Source organism: Camelus bactrianus, chromosome 2, assembly GCF_048773025.1.
Source record: "Camelus bactrianus isolate YW-2024 breed Bactrian camel chromosome 2, ASM4877302v1, whole genome shotgun sequence".
NCBI lineage: Eukaryota > Metazoa > Chordata > Mammalia > Artiodactyla > Camelidae > Camelus > Camelus bactrianus.
In genome coordinates, this window is record NC_133540.1 from 45,345,610 (window position 1) to 45,370,520 (window position 24,911).

The window sequence follows — 24,911 nt, forward strand, 5'->3', positions numbered from 1 at the left end:
GCAGCTATAGGAAATGTATAGATCTTTTCTGGTTGTTTTATACTATCAGAAAATGAAATCTTGTAAGTTACTATTTCCAACTAACTGCTGCTATGCATACATTGTCTGGATTTTTAAAACCGCCTAAAAAACTTATTAAGCACTATGAATTCTAATCACTCATTCATAGGATACTTTTGGATTTTCTATTTACATAGCAAGTTTTTACTTCAACTATTTTGTTGAGCTGTTTGTTTTTTTATATATTTGAGAATATCAACTGCTTATTGGTTGTGATAAGCAAATATTTTTCCCTATTTTGCAGGCTGCCTTTTCACACTGTTTTGTGTCCATTAATACATGTAAGTTTTTGATTTTCATGAATTCCAACTTGTCCATTTGTTTTTATACATGTGCCTTTGGTGTCATATCTGAGAAATCACTGTCAAATCAAATGTCATGAAACTTCACACCTATATTTTCTTCTAGGAGTTTTAGGTTTTAGGCTGAAGTCTTTATAATCTATTAAATTTTTTTGGCATATGGTGTTAAAGGATCCATTGTCATTCCCTTGTATGTGGATACCTAGTTTCCCCAACACCACAGCCTCCCCACTATCAGCATCCTGCACCAAGTGTTACATTTGTTACAATCTATGAACCTACAATGACACATCATCATCACCAAAAGTCCATAGTTTACATAGCTTTCACTCTTAGTATTGTACTTCCCATGGGTTTTGATATGTTCAGTGACATATATCTATCATTGTGTTATACAAAATACTTCTCACTGCTCTAAAATCCTCTCTGCTCTGCCTATTCACCAACTCCCACCCTCCGCCATCTCTAGAAACCACTAATTTTTTTATTTATTATCTCCTTTCGTTTTCCTTTTCCAGAATGTCAAATAGTTGGAATCATATAGTATGTAGCCTTTTCAGATGGATCTTTTCACTTAATGTATATGCATTTAAGGTTCCTCCACATCTTTTCATTGTTTGATCACTCATTTCTTTTTAACACTATTATTCTATTGTCTTGATATACCACAGTTTATTTATCCGTTTGCCTACTGAAGGACATCCTGATTGCTTCCAAATTTTAGAAATTCTGAATAAAACTGCTATAAATATCCAAGTACAGGTTTTTGTGTGGACATAAGTTTTCAGCTCCTTTGGGTGAGTACCACAGAGGGCGATTGCTAGATTGTATGATAAGAGTATGTTTAGTTTTATAAGAAACTTCCAAACTGTCTTCCAAGGTGGCTGTATCATTTTGCATTCTTACCAACAATGAATGAGAATTCCCCATGCTCCACATTCTCACCAGTATTTAGTGTTCTGGATTTTGTCCATTCTAATAGAGGTATAGTGATACGCTGTTCTTTTAACTTGCACTTCTCTGATGATATATGATGTGAAATATCTTGAGTTAATTTCTGTGTATGGTGAGTTAAGAGTTTTGCATGTGGATATCTACTTGTCCTAATAGCACTTGTTGAAAAGACTATTCTTCCTCTATTAAATGGTTTAGGCTCCTTCGCTGGAAGTCAGTTGATCACAGACACATGGGTTTATTTCCTGACTTTCAATTCTCTTCCACTGATCTGTATGTCTATCCTTTTAGTAGGCTCAACCCTGTCTTAATATATACTAGTCATTAACACTGTATATGAATCCTTTAATTTTGTTCTCTTTCAAGATTGTTTTGGCTAGTCTGTGTCCCTTGAATGTTCATATGAATTTCAGATTAGTTTGTCAATTTAAGGAAAGAAGCTGGTGGGGATACTGACAGGGACTACACTGAACCTATATACTGATTTTGATTTGTTACTATTTTATGGTATGTATTTCTCCAATCTTTCACTTTCAATCTTTTGGCTTCCTTGTATTTTGATGTGTCACACATAAATAACATAACTGGTTGCATTTACATACGAATTCTGACAATATTTATTCATTTTTGCTATTTTAATATTTGGGTTTCAATCTATCACCTTATTTTTATGCTGGAAGCCTCTTTTTCCTTTTTTCTTGTCTTATTTCACATCTTCTCTTTCTCCTAGTTTCAAGGTTATTCTTTCTAATTTTATTTTTAAATGGGTATCCTTCAAACTACAAAACAAAAACCTTAAAAACTAAAATTAATTATCTTCTTTCCAGACACAAAAGTACCTTTAAACACTATTCATTCATTGCTCTCTTCCAGTTTGTGTTAATGTTATATTAGATCTGTTAGACATAATTATTGTTTCATGCCATTAAGATTTATTTAGATCTATTATTCACCTATTTATTACTTGCTTTGCTCTTCAGTGCTTTCTGTATCTCTGGCATCTGGAACCACTTTTATTCCAATTTTGGAAATTCGTTTGATGAGGTTCTGCTACTTGCAATTTCTCTCATTATATTTCACTCTTACTTGAAATATACTTTTGCAAGGCATACAAGTATAGGTTGATACTGTCTCTCCACAGTTCAGAAAAGATCCGAGCTATTAAAATACCGGCTCTGCCTAATTTCCTCTCCTTTCCTTCTAGAATGCCAAATATATACCTTAGACCATGTTTGTCATCCTATATTCCAGTTGCTTTTTACTTTTCTCAAAAATAAAAAGATTTATAATAAAATCCACTAGAAGTTAAATTATACAACTTGATTCGAAATATACCAAACAATAGCAAAGACTGTCTAGAATACATTCTATAACCTCTTTTATATAGTCTAACTCTTTGTCTCTCTGCGTTGATTTCTTGTAAACTGTCTTCCACTGATTCTTTAATGGTATCTAATCTGTTGTTAATCTCCTCAATTGACTGAGTTAATTTTAGCCTTCACTGTTTTTAATTTCAGGATTTCTAGAATTTCTTCTTCCCTGAAGATATTTTCCTTTAAACACAGTAAGCACTGTTACTCCATATTATGTTTAATAACCCCATTATCTAAATTTTTTGAGGGTAAGGTTTTCCTCTCTGTTACTTCTGCTTATTCTCACATGTGGTACTTTATTTCCTTGTTTGATTATTAACTTTTGAGAGCTGCTCACTTTCCTTATAAAACAATTTGAGTAAATTCTCTGAGGTCTAGAATGAAAGTCAATGTCTTCACACACACACACACACACACACACACAAAGCTAGATTTGCTTCTGTTACTTTCTGGGAAATTAACAGGCCACAATCACTTAACATTTATGACTAGTGGTTACTCTAGTCACCCCAGATAGTGTGAAGCTGGGTTGCACAATTACAACTTCTAAGCCAGTTTTTTTTTCTCCTTATTCTGCTCAGCACAACTAAGGAAACGTGTTTTGTAGCCTCTTAAGAGGAGTAGGTGAGAAAGCAAGTTAAATTCTCTTTCACTAAGGGTATATTTCCTTAAGTACCAATTTAATGGGAAAGGACTCCTGTTGGAATCCCCAACTTTGGCTGGGCCATAGGTTTGTGCCTTGTGATTATCTGCTTTAATCACCTACAAACAGCATGTATTTCTTAAGGTGGCCTGAAAGTTTATTACTGGGAACCTTGAAAACATTTTACCACAGAACTAGTATTATACACAGAGGTTAGGTTCCTTTGGTTAGTTCATAATGTTTAATCCATAATTCATTTATCCATTTTAACAAATATAAACTGAGCACTACTTTGTTCCAGAAACTGTCCTAGCAATGGAGATACAGTAGTATACAAAATAAGACAAAAATCTGTATCCTCAAATATCTTACCTCCAAGTGATCAAAACAGAAAATAAATGAGTGCAATACACAGAATGGTAGATGGTAAAGAACAAAGTAGGGCAGATGGATACGGAACGGAGGGAGTACAATTTTAAACTATTGTTAGTTTATTTTCTATTTTTCCTGTTGCCCAAAGGATTTAAGTTCGATGTCACTTACAGAATCTAAGTATCATAAATAAAGTAAAAATGCTTACACAAAAAAAGACTTTCAACGAAGAAATTTTATAAAAACACACTTCCTTTCCCATACCAGTAGGACAGCACTGCTCAGGCTCCAAGTCACTGACAAGCTACCATATCCTGACAGTCTCTAAAAAGGCAGTGATCAAAGAGGAAAAAAGTGATGGAAATTTCAAGAAGAAAAGAAATGAAGAGTCAAGAAGGAAAACACACTTCTTGATGCTATGAAGCTTCATGGACAGACATGTTCAACCACAAGGCGGGTGGCTTTTCTTTCTAGAACAGTAACTTTTTCTGACCAAGATTTCTTTCCTATTTGGCATTATTATAGTTATACAATTCCCCCCCACACACACCAATATTCTATCCCCAAAACAAATTATTTAACTTTCAAGGGTTTTCTGATCAACTTAACAGCAGATAAAGATTCTTTTTAATCCCTATCTGTAACCATTAAAATTTGTATAAAAGGAATACAGATAGCCAGTAGACTACTCTGGTAGTCTCACGTTTTACCTTAACAACCAGGATAGGTACCAGGATGTGAGGTGAAATACAAAAAGATAAAAATTGGAACAAGGCTTCTAATAGCACTCTTGGCAACACAGTAATGATTGGACAAGGAGAGGCAATCAGCCACTTTAATCTTCTATACTTATCAACAACCAATTCCACTACCACAGAACATGCACCACAGACTAAGGTGAGAAGGACAGAAAGGGATACAAAAGTAACTCCTCTCTGAAGCTCTGCTTATATTGCTGGGGTGATTATAGCCAGGTAAGGAATGAGCATATAAACTAAGCCTGTCCATAGCTTCAGTTTTTATTCCTTCTTATGAGGAAGAGCTTTCTTATTATTTTTCACCTTGAAAAAAGCAAAAGTTTTAATCAGTGAGTCCTAATATTTTTATTGGCATTATTTATTGACTGTCATCTTGATAAAATAATTTCTCAAGTTGTGACTATAAGATATATTTCTAGGAATTTTTCAATTTACATATAATTTATTTATATTCAAAACTGCATAAAATAAAGCCTCAAGTTTAGGAAAACATAAGCAGCAACATGCAATCAGAACATAGTATCAACAGAAAGATGTTGGCCAGAAACAATTACCTTTATGGCTGTGTGTTTGTTTTCATCTTCTTCCATCCATAGATCCTGCTCATAATAATATAAGCCATCATTGATAACTCTAGCAAGTTCAGATGTAATTTTCGCCCAAGACATGTGGTTGCCTGTTCGATCTCCTCCAGGATGTTTTCTCATGTAAGGTGGTGTCTGAGTTACAATCAAAATCTTGTTTAAATCCTGGTCATCAATTTCATAATCTGAATCATTGTCAGACCAATCAGTAAATGTGTTTTTTCGCCCTTCTGTTTGTTCCATCTCTTCATCAAATAAAAAATCAAGTTCTTCTTGATCTTGTTCATCTGGAGAATATAGCTGATTTGATGACTCTTCAGGTAGAGACAGTGATTCCTGAAGGAAGAAATTGGTATTTTACATAAAAACATTGTTACCAATTTTATAATAATGTTACATGTCAATGTTAAAAGTAAATATTAAGATTGTATGCTCACCTACACAGCTGGTGGGAATGTAGTTTGGTGCAGCCATTACGGAAAACAGTATTGAGATTGCTCAAAAAACTAAAAATAGACTTACCATATGATCCAGCAATCCCACTTCTGGGTATATATCTGGAGGGAACTCTAAATCGAAAAGATACACGCACCCCAATGTTTACAGCAGCACTATATACAATAGGCAAAACATGAAAGCAACCTATATGTCCACTGACAGATGACTGGATCAAGAAGTTGTGATATATTTATACAATGGAATACTATTCAGCCATTAAAGAGAGTAAAACAATGCCATTTGCAGCAACATGGATGGACCTAGAGATCATCATTCTAAGTGAAGTAAGCCAGAAAGAGAAAGAAAAATACCATATGATATCACTCATATGTGGAATCTAAAAAAAAAAAAAAAAAAAAAAAAAAGCACACCATGAACTCATCTACAAAACAGAAAACAGATTCACAGACATAGTAAACAATCTTATGGTTATTGGGGAAAGAGGGTGGTAAGGGATAAATTTGAGTTTGAGAATTACAAATGTTAGCCACTATATTTAAAAATAGATTTTAAAAAGTTTCTTCTGTATATAGCACAGGGAACTATATTCAATATCTTATAATAACCTTTAATGAAAAAGAACATGAAAACAAAGAAAAAATATTGTATGTTCAATTACTAGTTTAACAATCAAATTGTAAAAGAAAACCAAGTTAGTCTAATAAATATAAAGTAATTGCTAAACACTAAGTTTAAGACTAAAGAAAAACACAAAGTTGAATAAAAGGACTACATTAAAAGACTCCTTTAGAACTAAAAATGGAGTTAGCGCATACATTACAGCACATCAACTCATTTTACAGATGAGGAAAGAAAGGCCTAGAGATGCGATATTATTTGTCCACAATTTCAGAATTTGAACTAAAACAACCAAGGTCGTCTGACTTCCAGATTCAATGATCTCCCCTAGTCTCGATCCTTTTTACCTCACAATTATATTAATATCATAGTTTCTTAGCTAACCTTGCTGCCCAATCCTCATGCCCATTCAATGTGGCTCAGTTTCATGTTAAATACACTCCAACACTCATCAAATTATTGAATTTCCACCCTTTCTAGAGTAACTTCCTACTCAGTGATATAAAAAGTCTGAATTTTTAGATCCTAGATTCTCTAAAATATAACCTAGTCTAGAGTTTCCAAACCCTCAACACAAGGAAACAGATTTCTCAATGTTGTCATCTTCCCTTGCCATCCTCTGACCGTCATATCCTTAACCTTCAGCAAATACTAACTTTCCTAGGCTTAAAATAAGATAATCCCTCTCTCTCAGAATTCCTGTTCATGTGGATCCACATTCATTCAATAATTATCTGGGTCCTTACAATGTGAGAGCTGGGCACTGTTCTAGGCACAGGTATACAGCAAAAAATAAAACAACAACTCTGTCCTGATGGAGCTAATATTCTAGTAAACAAAAGGCTGTTCATTATGTTTTTACTTAAAAAAAAAAAGAAAAAGGAAGTTTTAACACAGTGTGAATATATTTAAAAACAAAAATGATATATCTTGTTATTCACATTTGTAAGTACGTGAAAAAAGTCTGAGAATAAAGAAATACCAAACTGTTAATAATGGTAAACCATGAACAGAGTCTTTTACTTTTTACATATCAGTTATATATATATATATATTTTAAAATATATATATATTTTAAACATGAAACTTTTTGTAATTTGTGAAGAGACGAGAGATTTTGGGTTGAAGATGACTGAGCATACATATTTGCAGTAATGAAAAGAATAAATCCATGTCAATATGAAAACAAGTATAACTATCAAAAGATTAGAAAGTTTTATGCCTTTCTGGAAAGCAGAAAGCAAACGGAATTGTATAAATAATAAACAAGACTAGAGGAAAACCTTTTGTAACATTTAAGTATGTCGTGTTTAACTACTATTGCTAATTAAAAAGTTATCTTTGATCAGGGTTTCTCAAACTCAGAACTGTTGACATGTTGGGCTTGATTCTTTAGTGTGTGGATGTATGTGGTAGATGTTTACGGGGTTGTCCTGTACACTGTAGGAAGTCTAACAGCATCCCTGGCATTCACTCAAGACACAGTAATACTCTCTCAGTTTTAAAAATCAAAAATGCCTCCAGCCAATGCCAAATATCCTCTGATGAGGCAAAATATTAACACCTTCCATTTCCCCAAAGGAGAACCACTCTTAAATCTAAATCCTTCACGCTTTCTTTCTCCACGCTTTAGCCTTAGGGATAAGGAGCTCTTTCATAATAATCTTCAATATGATAGCCTTCTTCATTCTTCCCACATCTAGACCCAATTATTTTTAGTGGTCTTCTCCTTTTACAGTTTACTTTGAGTATCTGAATTGAGTGGCACTGTTTCCAAGTTTCTTTTTCGTAAACTTTTTGAGATAATTGTACATTCACATAGGTATAAGAAATGGAGATCTTGTGTATTTTTTAACCCAGTTTCCCCTCAATGTAAACATATTGCAAAACTATAGTAGAATATCACAAACAAGAGAAATATTGGTGTAACCCACCAATCTTAACTAGGATTTCCCCAGTTTTACAGTACTCATTTGTGTTCGTGATTTAGATCAGAGCAATTTTTACCACATTTGGAAGTTCACGTATCCAACTACCAGCCAAAAACACAGCAGCTCTACCGAAAGGATCTCTCCTGTTACTTCCTAACCACCTGCATCTCACTCCCTTACGTGCCCACAATAAATCAATTCTCTTCTTTTCCTATTGTAAAATCACCAAAACATATATAAACCTGATATGTATCTTCTACAAATATTTGTAAAACAACCTTACAAATAATTAACAAAGTTACAAATAATACGGCAAAGTTAAATTCAAAATTTAGAAAAACTTTGTCAGCTTTAAAAGCAGAAATAATATTCAAATTTAAACTAATCTCAAAAGACTAAGTCAAAACATTCTGAAATCATATTCAGAAATAAAGGATAAATTTAAAAACTGACACAATATAATTTTCAGTTATATAGTAACTCGTAAGTTTTAATGAAGGGCAATGGTTCCAATCTTTACAATTTTTTAAACTTTTCAAACTTTATATATATACCTGACAAACAGTGGCCTTATATTCCACTCAGGATATATCACACTTCACTTGGGTTATAACAACTTACCTTCAGTTTCACTGGGGATGGACAATGTCTCTTTTTTACTTTTATCCAAGGTTCTGAGTCCAAGTCAGGCAAACTGGTAGACAAACCTCTAGACATTGCTTGAAGATTACTTGTTTCAGTATTTTTCTTTGGGTTCAGTGGACTTCCAATTCTCGGAGAATTTGGGGCAGACTCTAAAAAAAATTTTAAGTTAGTTCTACAGTTAAAATAATGATTTTCTTACTTATAAAACACATTTTTTTCTTTACTTGAGCTTGATTTTTTTTCACAAAAACATGATAAATCAATTCAATTATAACTTTTCCAAACCTTAAGAACTTGTAAGATATATCTAAATGAAGCCAATAAATAATAGGAATGTATCAACCCTTATGCAGACACTTTCAAATATCTCAACACTAATGTGAGTCACCTACTAATCATGACAATACATCTATTTGAATCAATTTTCTGTGAAATTTTACATTAAAAATCTCAAATGCTATTAAGCCAATCAAATGCATATTCTACTCAAGGCAAAATCAATTTTTCATTGTTCTACTAGGATCTATACTAAGACAGTCAAATCCCCTACTTTCCTCATCTCCTTTGCTTAACAAGGTTAACCTAAATGCACTGTGACCCTTAGTCAGTATGTAAAGAGCAGAATATCACATCATTAAAGTACACTGGCCTGGCAAACACATTTAAAATATTTTACAACTCTGCTGGAATTAAAAATGCTTTTCTCAAAATTTGTAGATATTGACAGGCTTATGTGGAATAGATAAATAAGATTATACTGTATAGCACAGGGAAATATATACAAGATTTTGTGGTAGCTCACAGTGAAAAAAATGCAACAATGAATACATGTATGTTCATGTATAACTGAAAAATTGTGCTCTACACTGGAAATTGACACATTGTAAAATGACTATAACTCAATAAAAAATGTTCTTAAAAAAAGGCTTTCTCTACACTATCTTTTAATCAAAGTAATTATATGCTCTGTAAATAAAGCCCAAGTCAATCCCTTTATAAAATTTTTTCAAAAGTCAAAGAATATTCAAGCTATAATGCAATATGGGCTTGCTTTGGACAAAAAGTGTTTTAAAAAGAAATTTATACTGTAAAATTCTAAACACTATTTACTCCTCAAAGCCAATTCCTTGAAAATACTGCAAAGTTGAATATTACATAGAGAAAGCTGAAATAAATGAACAACTATCCTTTTAATTTACTAAATGAAAACACAAAGGCACATTCTAGGAGTTTGAGAAGACTATTCCAAGATTTTACTTTCATCAACTAGCTGCTAGAATCAGACGGATTATCTTCTCCATGGACACACAGACCCAGGATTCAACCACCAGACTAGTTTATTACTTTAAAACAAATTATATTGTTTCCTAACAGAAAAGGCTCTAAAACTACACTGTTCAGTACAGTAGACAGTAGTCATGTGGAGCTACCCAGCACTCAAAATGTGGCTAGCCCTGAAATGTGCTCAGGATAAGTTAAAATACACATCAGATTTCAAAGACTTGGTACAAAAAAAACCCCAAAAAACAATTATTATAATAATTTTATAAAAATTAAATATATTAAAACTAATTTCATTTGTTCTATAGCTTTTAAGGATTTAAAAATTATAAGGATTCTGTGTGTGGCAAACACATTTCTTTTGGACATTGCTGCTCTACAACTTAATGGTACATGCCATCAATTGACCCACAAATGTAGTATGAGTGAAATACTAGGTTTGGGCTGTCAGTATTAATATTAAAGTTACAGGAATGGGAAAAACATTAACTCCAGAGAACCTTATTCCTAATACTATGAATGTCGTATATCATGCAGTGAATAAAGCTTTAAAAGTAGACTAAGAACCACCACCCTAGTAACCAGGTGAATTAGTATGCATATTTCATGTATATATGATTAGAACAGCACCTGGCACAAGGCAGGGAAATTAGTATTTATTGTTTTCAACATAGAAATTTAATCTTTAAGCACCTACTTAAGTTCATGATATAATCATCCCTAAATGCTATTTAAACTTGAATGTTTCTACCATGGAGTCAAGTGTTTCACTACATTTCACAACACATGTACTTATAAATTAAATGACATCAATACCAAAGAATTTGGGTAAGACAAGAAAATTCAGAAGTCTTAAGAGTTTTTAAAGAGTGTTCACCTTATACACATATGCTCTGTGTGTATATACACATATTTTCTGTACCTGCCTTTTCTCTTACAAAGATTTTGAAATATATGCATGTAAATTTCAACAGTAATGGTAAAGCCCTAATCTTCCAAGACCAAGTGAGTTTGAGTATGACTGATTACTTGACATTAAACTTATAGACAAAAATTAGACACATACTATGACACTTACAGATTCTAATTTGGGAGAACCTAGAAAAAAGGATTTTTCTTTGCTGATTTCATTAATTGCAAATTGTCCACATGACTCTCCAGAGATAAATCACCATATATATTTCATGACACATATCTAGTATGACTTTTTAAAATCCGTCTTGAATCACAGCTCTGGTTAATTATATAGAGTGTGTTAAAGTGTATTTTATGTGAGGCACATTCAAGAATACTTCTGGATATCAATGTTCAAAAGAAATCCTAAAGCTTATTCAATAATCATTAGGGAATCCTCCTACATTTTAAGAAAGCCAAAAACAAAAACAAAAACAAGACTGTCAGGTAACTGACCTTTCAATTCTGGTTAAGTGAGATTCTTTTACCTAAGAGTTGATAGTGCAATATTGTATCACTAGAACTGCAAAACCTAAATTTCAGTTCTAATATTTTACCTTTCTCGTATCAACAATTTCTAGTGCATTAAGGTCCTCTGTTCAGTGCAAAGGCCAAGTCATGTTAGACAATTCAAACTCTTTAGAGGGAAAAACAGAAACTGTAATTCTTTTGAAGAAAAGGTCCAATTAATTTTATTATACAAAGCCTTCAGGAAGTACACATTAAGGGCTATGTTTAAAAAATTTGAGGTCTTCTCATTTGAGATAAAAATATAGATAAAAGTTTCACTGCTTTTCTCTACCCATGGGTACATATAAATGCAATCATACTATCCTTTATTTACATCTCAAAGTTTTGGTGACATATTACTTTCTATTGCATTTAGGAAACTAAGGCTTTCTTATCTGAGAGGAATTATTAAGGTCAGAAATGTGGAGATTCATAGGGAAAAGCTGAGTTTGCATATATTTATTCCTATGATGTAATGCGAATCAGTATTAGTTCTAAGAACACTCCATCTTTCTACATGTCTTCATTATCCATCTAGTTTCTTATGTATGATCTAAGGAACTTAAAAACTGACATTTAAATATACGTTGACTTGTTGCAGGCAGTATGCATGTGTATACAAATGAGTGTATATTAAAAAACACAAACATGTACAAACATTGTGACTTTATTCTTGTAATTTTATTAATAATGCATAAATGGTTCATGGACAGGCATTACCAACCTGACTGACCTATCTTAGTTAAACTTTGGAGAAAGTATTTTCTATTTATCAAACTCACCTAATGCCTGTTCATAAGAAGGTTAAAAATATCATCTTGGACCCAATGTTTACACAATAAATTAATCTAATGTATACAATCAGATATTATATTCCTCTTTTAAAAACCTAAAAAAATGTCACTTGAAGTTCTTCAACTTTTAAAACACCTGCCCAAATTGCTTGTTAGGTTTAGAGGCACAGAGGGCTGACAATCAAAGAAACACTAAATAAAAATATCTGAGACTGTCTATCAGTGCTTTATTGATGGCGGGCCTCTAGACTGGTGTATCAAAAATACTTTGAAGAGTTAAAAAAAAATACTCTCTTTCATTTCTTAAGTTTCTTTGCCCTTAGTGTCCACATTAATAAATCTTATAGTCCATGTGAAATATTATGACAACATGTGAGTTATACAATGTACACTATACTGAAGGGCAAATCAAATATCAAAGGACCTAACAATCTGGGAAATTCCACTCAAGCCTCTATTTCTGCTTTATTGATCTGGACACAAGTACATAAGTCTGGAAGGAAAAGACAGACTCTTGCAATATTTTCAGAATGATAATTAACTTTCCCACCATGAATAAAAGTAGCACATGCAGCCCACACTAATTACACACAAATGGGCGGCTCCTATAAAAACAACAGCAGTCCTCTGGTCTCTCATCATCACAAAGGTGTTTATCTCCATTGTAGTGTTGGCCCAACATCCTCCACAAGGAGTTGGGAGTAGACATTCTTGCACAGAAGTCTGGTCGCTTCCATTTCTGCAGCACGATTTGTTCCAATATTTATAATGATATTTCAGTGAGTCACCTATTCCTCTGCATATTCCAATCAAATGACATCCAAGAGCATCAGCAGATCATCACCCTGACTGAAAAAAGTTTAAGCACACATATTTTTTCCCAAGAGGGAATGTCTTAAAAATGATCCAGGAAAAGAGTTCTTAACATTAAAATAATTTTTGGAAAGTCTAAATACCACCAATTCTTACACTTGTAATTACAATAACTTCATAAGAGATCCCCAATTCTGCATTAGTATATAGGTCATCTTGTCTTTTCAAGACAAGGTTGAAGCATTTTGGTAAAAAATTAAAGGAAAATTACCCCCATTCTTGAATATTAAACTTCTAAATTATTCCAATCTTATAAGGAGAAAACTGGCACAAGATATCTATGATCATTAAAATTAAGAGAAGATAGGTAGAAAATCTACACATGACACAGTACACAAATAATTTAAGCATAAATAGAACAGAGCTCCACCCATAACTGTTAAATCCCTATTTAATTTATAGCTCTCTATGGAAGGCAATACAAATAGAATTTAAAGCATCAAAAGCCACTGAGTTATCTTTAATTGTCCTATTGAATCTGAATAAACTTTAAAAAGGCTGAGTAAACTGGACTAAGTAGTCCACTGTTAGGCTGTTTGCTTTAGAAGAAAAGCTGTTACCTGTATGTGAACAAAAGGCTTGACCCGGTACAAACTCTGGGCAATCAATCAGTTGAGAGAAGTCAGTTTGTGGCACACTACGTGGAGGAGGACCCGGAATTGGCCATTTTTCGGGTTCTACCTTTTTTCTCATTTTCTCATCCACAATTTCCACTTCTGTGCTATCTTTCAGTGCCTATAAATGGGAATTTTGAGCTATTAACTTTCATTCAAAAAATTTTAATTGTACATCCTACACTTCTAATAACCTAAAAAATTTTAAAGTCTAAAATCAGCATATAGTATTAGTTAATGTTTCTAAAAATATCCATGAACTACTTAGAATAGGACAAATTTTAAAATCATCTGCCCCTGTAAAGTAACAAATACCCTGATTTAACACGTAGCAGATAATCTGGTTTTCACAATTAGAATAGTCAAAGATTACTGCATCAATTAGAAGCAAATGATTTTTACTATAATTTTTATTGTCAATTTTTTTCTTCTCATATTTCCTTTTGTCTTCCCTTAACACAACTAAATAAAACATAGGCATTGTATTTATTTTAATAACTACCACCATTGTTGAATAATAAGAACATACATACACAGATTCCTCATAACACCCTGTAAGTGTAAGGTACATTTCATAGATGAGGAAACTGGGGCTTAAAGAAACAAAGTAACTTGATAAAGATCATAGACTTAGTATGAGGCAATACCAGGGCTCAAATCATTATTTATCCACCACTACAATTCTTAGCCACTAGGATATGTGCCTCTCAAAAAAATAAATGTCTTGTAATTTAAGGATAAAACAAAACTAGAACAAAATTTCTTCCAAATAAAAATTAAGAGTCTTATTACCTGAATTTTAACTGAAATCCAAGGTACTCACCTTTACAAATTAGGAAAAATACAAATATAAAGACTCAACCTACAAATTTGTTTACTTAAAAAAATTAAAACTGTATTTTAGTTCAAGAACCTATTATATGTATTACTTTAAGAATCTTATATTACTATAAATGTTAAGTGATAATGCTGTAATAGTAGTATTGTACTTACTTCTCAAGTTATATTTTCCATAAATAGACAATTACTTTAAAATTATTTAAATACAAGCTCTTTTGATAAGATTTGGTATATTCACTGAAAGGAAGAGTATGAAATACAGAATGAAGGAAATAAGGAAGAATCCTATGGTAAGAGCTTTGAATTGGTGATATGTGTATTTTTTTCCTAATATATTTTCCTAGTTTTGTCCACTGAACATTCTAGAAGCAATGACACCCAGTAGCAAACCAGTATACCCAGCATCCACATCCTGTAAAAATATGGGTGAATTTCAAAAACTATAAATGAAAGAGCATGGAGACAGAAGAATTCCATTTACAAAAATGTGAAGAACAGACAAAATGAATCTATGCTAGAAGAACCAGAAAAGTGGTTTGCTTTGGTTTGGTGAGGCAACGGGTGAGAGGGTAAGGGACTGACTAGAAAGGGCCACTCAAGAAGTTTACTGAGTAATGGACTACATATATCTTGTTTGGAGCAGGTTTATACAATTTTCAGAATTCAAACTGAATACCTAAGATCCCTGCATTTTACACCATGTTATTTATACCTGAATTTAAAAGGAAAAAAAGCTCCTTGAAATTTTTAGAAAAAGATTGCCAAAAGTGATGGCTAGGATGTAAAGCAACTCAAATTCTCATAAATGTTAGTTTTAACTGGTTCAATTCTTTTGAAAAAAATGTTTAGCAGTATTTACAAAAGCTAAGTGCATATATATATCCCATTACCCACCAATTTCACAGGAAAATAACTGTATATGTCCAACCAAAAATATGTACAATAATGTTCACAACAGTATCACGTATTCAAACTGTAGAGAACCCAAATTTCTATTAATAGAAACATGAAAAAATAAATTTGTCATATCATACAATGCAATACTACCCAAAAATGGAAAATAAACAAATGCCACACACCAAGGAGGATAAACCCTACAGAAGCAATAATGAGCAAATGTCAGATATAAAATAATTCAAATAACTTTATGTTATGCTTAAAAAACAGGTGAGGAAGCTCTCTGAGAAGCAACTACCTTTGAGGAGAGCAGTTGTATTGACTAAGATGAAGTACAAGAGAGCCCCTTGGGATGTTGAAAATGTTCTCTGTTTTAATCTGGGTGACAGTAACACAGGTATATGCAGAGGGGAAAAGTCATCTGTAATCTTACAGTTTCGAATATACAGTGTAAGTTGTCTCAACTTAAAATTTTTTTCAGGAAAAAATTCAAAGTTCTTTATATACAGCTATCAAATGATCTTCTAATACATGCTATTTTTTAAAAAGGAAGGGGCATGACAGTATATGTAGTATAACATGAATACTTCAAGAGGAATACACAAAAAAGAAGTAACACTACCTGCCACACCAAGGAAGGTTTAACTAGTTCACTGTTGCTGAAAGATGAGAAGGAAAATTTTCACTCTATGCCCTTTGAATCCTGAATCACAGAGAATTAAATCCCTATTAGAAAAAAATTCAAGAAGAAAATCAAGAGAATAGAAAGTGGAAAAGTTGTGATTTAGGCCTTAAAAGAATGATACAAAAACTATATCAGACGTATATTAAGGAAAAGATCTAGACAAACCAAAGTTAGACATATTTTTACTAAAACTTGGTTATCTTGAACTCCTAAACAATGAGATACGGTACACAGTCAATATTTCCAGTTATCTGAGGTTTTTTCCTATTATTTTTGGCCCTTTTCTTAATGATACCTATTACTATGAATAACCACCAATGCTGGAATACATAGATGTTATATGGTTGGTTCCTGGTCCTATGACTGGCACTAAGAGAATAAAGACTAGCATGTGTAAAGATCTAGAAGAATAAGAGAGCAGCACACATTCTGTGAAACCACAAGGTCAGCCAATTTGGGAAACAAGGCTTCAAATGACATAGTACTAGGCACAGTTCTAAGGACTTTACAGTTATTATGTTAATTACTCCTCTAAGTCCACATACTCTACAATAGCTTATTTGTCCTATTTTAATGAGAAAATTGAGCATGAGGAGGTTAAATAACTTGAATACAGTTATTCAACTGATCAGTTGCAGAGCAAGGATCAACTTGATCTAACAAAAAAGGAAGACACAAATGGCTTTCCGTTGTAGAGCAAGTACCAAAAATGCAGAAAGCTGAGTCGAACCAGCAATTCCACTCACTTCTGGGTATCCACTCAAAGGAAATAAAAAAGTTTTCAGAGATACATGCACTCCTATGTGTACTACAGCATTACTTACAGTAACCAAGATATGGAGACTATGTAAAGCCCTTTAATAAGTGAATGGGTAAGAAATATGTGGTATATATACACAAGAGATTATTCAGCTGTGAGAAAAGAAGATAATCCTGCCATTTCTGACAACATGGATGGATCTTGAGCACATTATGCTAATTGAGATACATAAGACAGAAAGATAAATACTGTATAATATCAATTTTATGTGGAATCTAAAAAAGCCAAACTTGTAAGTAAAAAAAAAACAAACAGTAAAATGGTGGTTACCAGGGGATGGGGGAGAGGATAAGATCAATGTTGTTTAAAGTACAAACTCAAACCAGTAGTAAAAAAGCCTTGGAGATCTAATGCACTGTATAATGGCTATAAACAACAATATTGTACTATAAATATGTTAAGTGATAATGCTATAATAGCAATCATATTACAATATACATGTATCAAAGGAAAAAACCAGAAAAAAATGCCGTAAGAAAAAACATAAATGGGAGAGGAAAAAACAGACTCACTAAATTTGGCTGTGTAGATCTACTCAACCAGGGTAGATATCGGTGTCAGCTAAAGTATACTTTGATTCTTTTGATAGTTTTTTCAAGAAAGGAAAGACCTGAGCATATTCAAACACATTTAGGAAAAAGCTGGTAGAAATGAACTGAAGATAGAAGGCGTGATCAAGAGAAGCACATCCTTGAAGACTAATAGCAACAGTAAACTCTTATTTAGAGCCAGATACTGCCATTACATATTTCATACTCATGGCAAGCCTATGAAGTTATGCATTGTTACAATTTCCACTTTACAGAAGTCTCAGGACACTGCCAGAAGTCCCTGAGCTACGAGGATATATGTATGCAAGTTCAAGTGCATGCTCTAAATTAGCATGTTTATACTACAAAGCCTAATGAAGCCTTGCCACCTTAAGGGAAAAGACATCTTTCCCGGTGCAATAAATGGTAGGTACATATAAATGTTAAATGAATGCAGGCCTGTGTTGTTCTAAATCACTATGCTTGTGTTTTTCTGCATTTCAGAGTACTACTATTTCTTACTGTAAATCAGCCACTATGTATTAATGCTAACCCATGTCAGTAACGCAATAGTTTTATTAAATATCCCTTCCTTACTGATAAAAGCTTTAGAAACATAATCAGTGCTCTGAAAATCGTGTTTGAAGACTTAATGGGAATACAGACAGACCAAAAAAGCATGCAATGAAGTTACCGGTTCCTACAGAAGTACAGAGATTGGGGGAAATCAGTAACTTTTTCAAAAATGACAGTGAGCTGGATCTTTGCTATTGCACAAAGTCCATAGTTAATAATCTCATTCTACTATAAGCATAATTATAGTACTTTTTTCCAAGGATAAACTCTGCAAGAAAAAAATTTAACTTTCTTCAAATTAAAGTATACAGAAACTTTTAAATAAACTTACTGTCTATAAATAAATATAATAGTGGTATTGCTCCAAGTAATTTTTTTCATAAAACAAAGAATCATTAGTTTTATAACAAATCACTAGTTAATAGTGTTTTAAAAACCTAGACTTTCCTATAGCTGGTTTTTAAAATATAGAGCACATGTGTTCAAAATATTTGCCAAAATAGCCAGACTTTCAAAGAGTTTTTAAGAAAATTAAAAGATGAACCAAAGACTGGAAAAAAAAATTGTAAAATACACTTAAAAGACTTATATCCAGAAAAAACTCTTACAGTGATTAAATAAAACCCAAATACTCCAATAAAAATGAGCAGGTGATTTGCATAGACATTTCAACAAATAAGGTACACTGACAGCAAATAAACACATAGAACATAAAAAGATGCTCAACATCATTAGTCATTAGGGAAATACAAATTAAAACCACAATGACAAACCACTACATATCTATTATTCAAAAAATTGACAATACCAAGTGATGAGGCCATGGAGCAAATGGAACTTTCATACAAAATGGTGGCATGCAAAATGGTTAAATCCACTTTGGACAATAGATTGGCAATTTCTTACTGTTAAACATACACTTACCACACATTCCAGCAATCTCAATCCTCAATATTTACCCAACAGAAATGAAAACATAGGTACACGCAAAGATCCATGCTTTATTCATAATCTCAAAAAACTGGAAACAATCTCAATGTCTATCAAGTGACTGAATAAATTATAGTACATCCTTACTATGAAATACTAGTCAACAACAAGAAAAAACTACTACATGCAATAACACGAATGAATCTCAAAAGCACTAAGCTGAGTCAAGGAAATCAGAAACAAAAGGCTACAAACTGTGTAATTTATTTATAGGATATTCTGGAAAAGGCAAAACTAGAGGGACAAAAAATCAGATCAGTGGTTCCCCGGGGGCTGTTAGTGGGGAAAGTGACTGGTTACACGGGAGGCACAAGTGTCTAAGTCTGTCAAAATTCATAGAACTATACAGCAAAAAGGCAAATTTGATTGTATGTATGTAGCAAACAGAAAATCAAAAACTGTAAGCACTTCTAGAACAGGACAGACAAGAGATTTAATAAAATCATCAAGAATGCTGGAAATACTGGAAATACTATTTTAAGTCAGCCCTTCTGTAGCACATGAAAAATTCTCAAAATTTTTATGGGAATATATGCTATTTTATAGCAATCTGAAGACTAGAGGACCAAGAATACCCCAGTAAGTTCAAGTCTGTGTTGGTGTTCAACCCATCCAAAGATCTAGTTAAAAACATGTGAAAACATCATTAGTAATTCTTTGAAGGGTTTCCAAGGTTAGACATTTATTTGGGTTTTACAAAATAGAAAAAAGCCACGATGCAGTCTAAGCCTTAGGCAACTACAGACTTGTTTTTGCTTTTTTCTTAAAAATTTTTAATAGACTTTACTTTTCAGAACAGTTTTAGGTTCACAGCATTAATAGAAAGTAGACTGTTTTGTAAATGAATAATTACCTCTAAAATGAGATTAAGGTTTGTAGTGAGAGCCTGAACACGGTGGAAACCAGCAATCAGGGAAATAGGCAAGAAACCTTGCTCATCCATCTTTCTCCTAAGAAAGAAGTCCCGTTCCAAATTTTCTATACTGAAATAATATTCACTGAAAAGAGAAATAGAGAAGTAAACAAGTTTCACCAATCTATTCGATAGGAAATAAAAATGTCTATTGCTTATAGTATCAATTGCTATAAAACTACTTTATTAATAACATTATATACACTTAATTAAATAGGTAGTAAGGTAAATACAGTAACAGCAAAACCCTACTAAGTTAGTAATTTCTCTTCCACATAAGTAGAAAGAAATTTAGAATACCGATTATCTTTCCGAAAACTAACATTAACTTCTACCTATGTATGAAGAATTAACCAGCATTATACTTTAAAATAGTTCAATAATTGACATTTTCAATGAGTCAATTCAGTGAAAAATTTCATTTCAAAGCTAGTTTAATTTACTTCATTTAAACACTAAATAAAAAAGCTAAACACATCTCAAAAGACTGCCTTCCAACTTTTTCCAATCACTGAGAATAATGATATACTGGAAGTATTCTTTGTCAAGTTTACAGAGTAGTTTGTTTTGCTTTCTATAGTGGCAGGGTACTGACATTGTTTAATACTTCTGAACTTTAGCAATCAGCACAATGCTTAGTAAAAACTAAGCGTTAGTGAATACATAGGCACAGGTGTACACACACAATTTTATATTCAAATCATTCAAGATTTCCCCCTTTGATGGGCTCAACTGTAAAAGATAGTAAGAGTGAACAGAATATAGCTAAACAAAGAATATATACAACACCATGAGGTATTTACATGGCAGGGAAATACAGAAGCAACTTATACACAAAGTGTATGACCAATAACTATAAGTTTCAAAATAAAAGATAATATGAAGAATACATTTAATAATGGCATTTGAGAAACAAGTGTTCAAATTCAGCCTGTGAATAGAAAAATGAGAACAAGATTCTAGAGAGAGAGAACAAGAGGATAAATGAGGGAAAATGCAGAAAATACAAAATATATGACATCAAATGATATGGCCTACAGTTTAATAATCCTATACTGTTTCTAAATCACAGAGAAAGATTTCAAAGATGGGTGGCAAATTATGAGAAAGCACATCAGCTCATATATTTGGGTATAAGGCTGGATAACTAAAGATACCCTTGAAGTATTTAGATCGAATTCTAACTTTGAACAAAAAAATCAACTATGAGTGAAAACTGGCTTTGAGCTACTTTCCACTGGGTGGGAAAAAATCTTATTTTAGAAATTTAAATACCCAAGTTGTTTCTTTATACTCTGATATTTACCCAACTATCAAAGTGCAAAGCTCCCTTAGATCAGTGAAGTACTACTGACATCTCAGTAACACTAGTAAATCATTTACTCTTCTTAAACACAGAAGAAAAAAATATAAGGCTTGAAGAATTGAACAATCTGATTTTTGTTACACCTCAAAAGCCCTTTTCACAGTGCCTGGCATGTGGTGGGCACATAATATGTGTGTTCTAATTTTTGTTATACTTCAAAAACCCTTTCACAGTGCCTAAAATGAGGTAGGCATATAATACATATGCTTAAATTCTCAATTTTCAGACATTAAGACATTTGATTTAATCATAAGTTAAAACTGTTCTTGGACAAAAACTTCTCTGACTGTAAGATGTCTTTTTAACCTAGTACTTTGTGTAAATAAATTCATAAATCACTCTATTACCTATAGTAAATACTTTTTGAAACTTCTAGTGGGCTGCAAACATACTTATGTCTAAATCTGAATGCCAAGAGATTGTCCCAGCTAGAAATAATCAAGATCTTAAATTTTTAATACCTTGACATCAAAAAGTCAAATTATTAATATGCATCTTCAGTTAACATGACTTAAAAAACTCAATCATCCATAATACAGGTAAGCCTCTTACATCAAAATATTTTTGAATAATATTCCACAAGTGCAAAGAAAGTTTTCAGTAACTTCTCAAATATGAAAATTTAAACCTAATGAATAAGCCTATCTATGTATGAGAAACTTCAAAGACACAGAATCAAAAGCATGACTCCTCAAATCCAGATGTCCAGTAATCAGAGAATGTAACAGTAAAGAGCCATTCTAAACCAGCCTGGTTCTCTAACATCTGCCAAAACTCTATTGCTAAACAATAACAAAAAAAGGAGTCGTGCCCAATGCTATGTCTGACATTTTGTTCAGTGTCCTAGGGGACATTATCATGTCCTACCTTAGAAGCTCTGGATACTACACTGCATGATCAGAAATTTTGTCAACACTGAAGTAGCTCTGCTCCTCCCTCACTTGTTATGAGCACATTGGAGGCCGATTATCCTGACATGGAGTTGTATGTCCACTGTCAGGTTTCAGAAGGGACCTGGCAGCAAGAGTTAAAAAAAAAAGGCAGGAATAGTGCTCTGAAGTTGATAGCCACATGCCAGGCACTTTCTGCCCATTAAAAGGCCCTTTTCTTCAGTGTTTGCGTCAACTGTAACAAAAGAAGCAAGAATAAAATAAACAGGTTGCTTCATCTTGTAAGCCAATCAAATCCACCATGAAGGCATCCGAGGAAGATACCTGGCTGATGCTGATGAATAAATGATTTTCTAGTAACAGAGTATGGTTCATTTTCATTTTTAAATAAAGGTAGATGTTTTTAAAATGCTTATGCCCTTTCAAAAATAGCCTTTTTCCTTTCCCTTGTAGACAAAAAAAAGGGTCAAATTTCAGCAAATTACTTATGCAAATCACTTGGGAATATTTTTCTCAACACTACATAAACACACTATATAAATATGCAAAACCTCCTACACAATACTAGTATGCAGAGAGGTTATTTTTTCCTTAAAGATAATAGAATAAACTAACATCCTCCTAACCTCAACTTTAGTATTCAGGTAGTAACTATTATAAGAACTAGAGCAAAAAAGCCTAAATAATATGCCACAGAGAAAGAGAACTTAAAAGTTAAAAAACAAACTTAGAATGCTGAAACTAACTGTTAAGAAAGCCAGACAGCAACATTTTCTGCCATTTATATTCATTTTCAAATTTTAATAGAAACATTTATTTGAAAATAAGCCAAGTTTCACTTGTTCAATTTCAAATATATGTAGCAGTTTTACATTCTTATTATTTAATCACTCATATTATACCATGACATTACAATATTCTTTAGGCAGAGAAAGACCTCAGTAGAGAAAGCACTATTTTTATGTAAATAACATGAACCAAATATGAATTTTTAAAATATTTTACATATTTTACTAACATTTCCTAGAAAAAAACTACTAAAATCCTTCAATTTTACTAATAAACAGCTTAGAAAATGTGTTATATATTCATTGTCAATGACATTCAAGTATGATATTGCAACAGATTCTCCTATCCCATCTGTCTGTTCAACTTACATTTGGCGCTTAATATACTCTTTAAGCAATGCTTCTTCCACTGGATACACCTGCACGCCTGTACCATCATCATAGTAATACATCATACTGGTATTAAGTTCTGTTTGAAATGGTTGGTCAGACCTTTCACCATGTTCTTGATAACCATATGAATAATCAAAGTTCACTTAATGTGAAAAAAGAAAAAGAAAAAAATAATCAGATTTTTTAAAAAGGAGGTACTATAAAGAAAAATCCAAAGTGAAGTATTTCAAAAGGTAACAAATATAAAACCATCTTTATTATCAGACAAATAAAATCAGTTAAAACATTATATGGGATAGTGGGGAAAACTAACAGAAGTCTTGCATACTTTTCTCAAAGTTCATCTAATTTAACAAAACAAGAAATCATGTCCTACATCGAGAATTTCCTCTGCCTCGTCCTCTTCCCCGACCTCGGCCTCTTCCTCGGGCTCTAAAAGAACCTCGGACATTACCACCCTCACTTCTCACACTGGAAACTTCATCTTGATCATCTCTCTTTTCTCTTTCACGTCTCCAACCTTTTTAAAATAAAAATATTTTAATACATTTCAATCTGTGACTGTTAATAACATGTTTATCTTTACGAAAATGTGGTAACCACTTCTCCCCACTTGGTAACTAGTTGTTAGTAACCAGGCATTCTTCAGAAAGATACAAACTTAAGAGATCCCAGAGGAATTTCGTCAAAATGTGTCCAGCATAAAAGACATTATGCACTGAAATAAGAAGATAGTCTATTAAGTCAAGTAACATACTACAAAGATAGTGAGATTGCTTGCTAAAATTGTGTTGTTCAAGATTCAGGAAGTTCCAGTAAAAATGAGTTTTGCACTATATAAAACTCCTAAGAAACACATTTCCACACACACTCTGGTTTCTCTTCAGATCGAATAAATCTTTTGCCTTTTACATTTCCACAATAATAATAATACTTATTTTCACAAAATTTTTAAGGAAAGGATGTTTCTATTAAGGTAAAAGATGTTTCTTTTAAAGAAAAAGGGAAATGAAAACAAAACAAACTGGGAGAAGATATCTGCAGCACAATTACATTCAGAATGCATATAAAATTCATACAAATGTCACATGTGTGCACATGCACGCACACACACACTCACAAACCCACACAGAGCAACTTATGGGGAAACTAGCTAAAAGATAGGCTAGGGCAAACAAGCAAATGCAAAAGGCCAATAAAAAATGGTGCTCAGCCTTACTAGCCTTGAGAAATGCAAATGAAAGAGTATTTTATCTGTCTCAGTCTGAAAAATATTTTAAGGTCCTATAATACCAAATGTTGACCGAAAAGACAGAACACTTGCATAAAGTTAGTGAGAATAAAAACAGGTACACTCACTTTGTTTTGAAACAACCAGATAAATATAAAGGTATGTATATCCTAAAGACCAGGGTTTTGCAACTGTGGCATTGTTGACATTTTAAGCTAAGTAACTCTCTAGTGTGGTAGGCTGTCCTGGGTACTGCAACATGTTTAG

The 24,911-nt window shown here is 32.7% G+C and overlaps 1 protein-coding gene across 13 annotated transcripts in view; it reads right to left on the reverse strand.

The window, feature by feature from the left end:
- LARP1B (La ribonucleoprotein 1B) overlaps positions 1–24,911 on the reverse strand; it is a 105,020-nt gene that overhangs the window by 64,920 nt on the left and 15,189 nt on the right. For 11 of the 13 annotated variants that reach the window (XR_012511894.1, XR_012511895.1, XR_012511896.1 and 8 more), the window contains exons 6-11: positions 23,790–23,933; positions 23,390–23,555; positions 19,917–20,061; positions 13,672–13,846; positions 8,676–8,848; positions 5,017–5,382 (exon numbers count right to left, since the gene is read on the reverse strand). Coding sequence is in view for 9 of the 13 variants with exons in the window: in XM_074378757.1 (XP_074234858.1) it covers positions 5,017–5,382; positions 8,676–8,848; positions 13,672–13,846; positions 19,917–20,061; positions 23,390–23,555; positions 23,790–23,933 (1,169 nt within the window). In the remaining 4 variants the exon portion in view is untranslated. Of the gene's footprint in view, positions 1–5,016; positions 5,383–5,410; positions 5,616–8,675; positions 8,849–12,102; positions 13,088–13,671; positions 13,847–19,916; positions 20,062–23,389; positions 23,556–23,789; positions 23,934–24,911 lie in introns of those variants that run through there. The other 2 variants (XM_074378774.1, XM_074378775.1) reach the window with 2 other exon arrangements.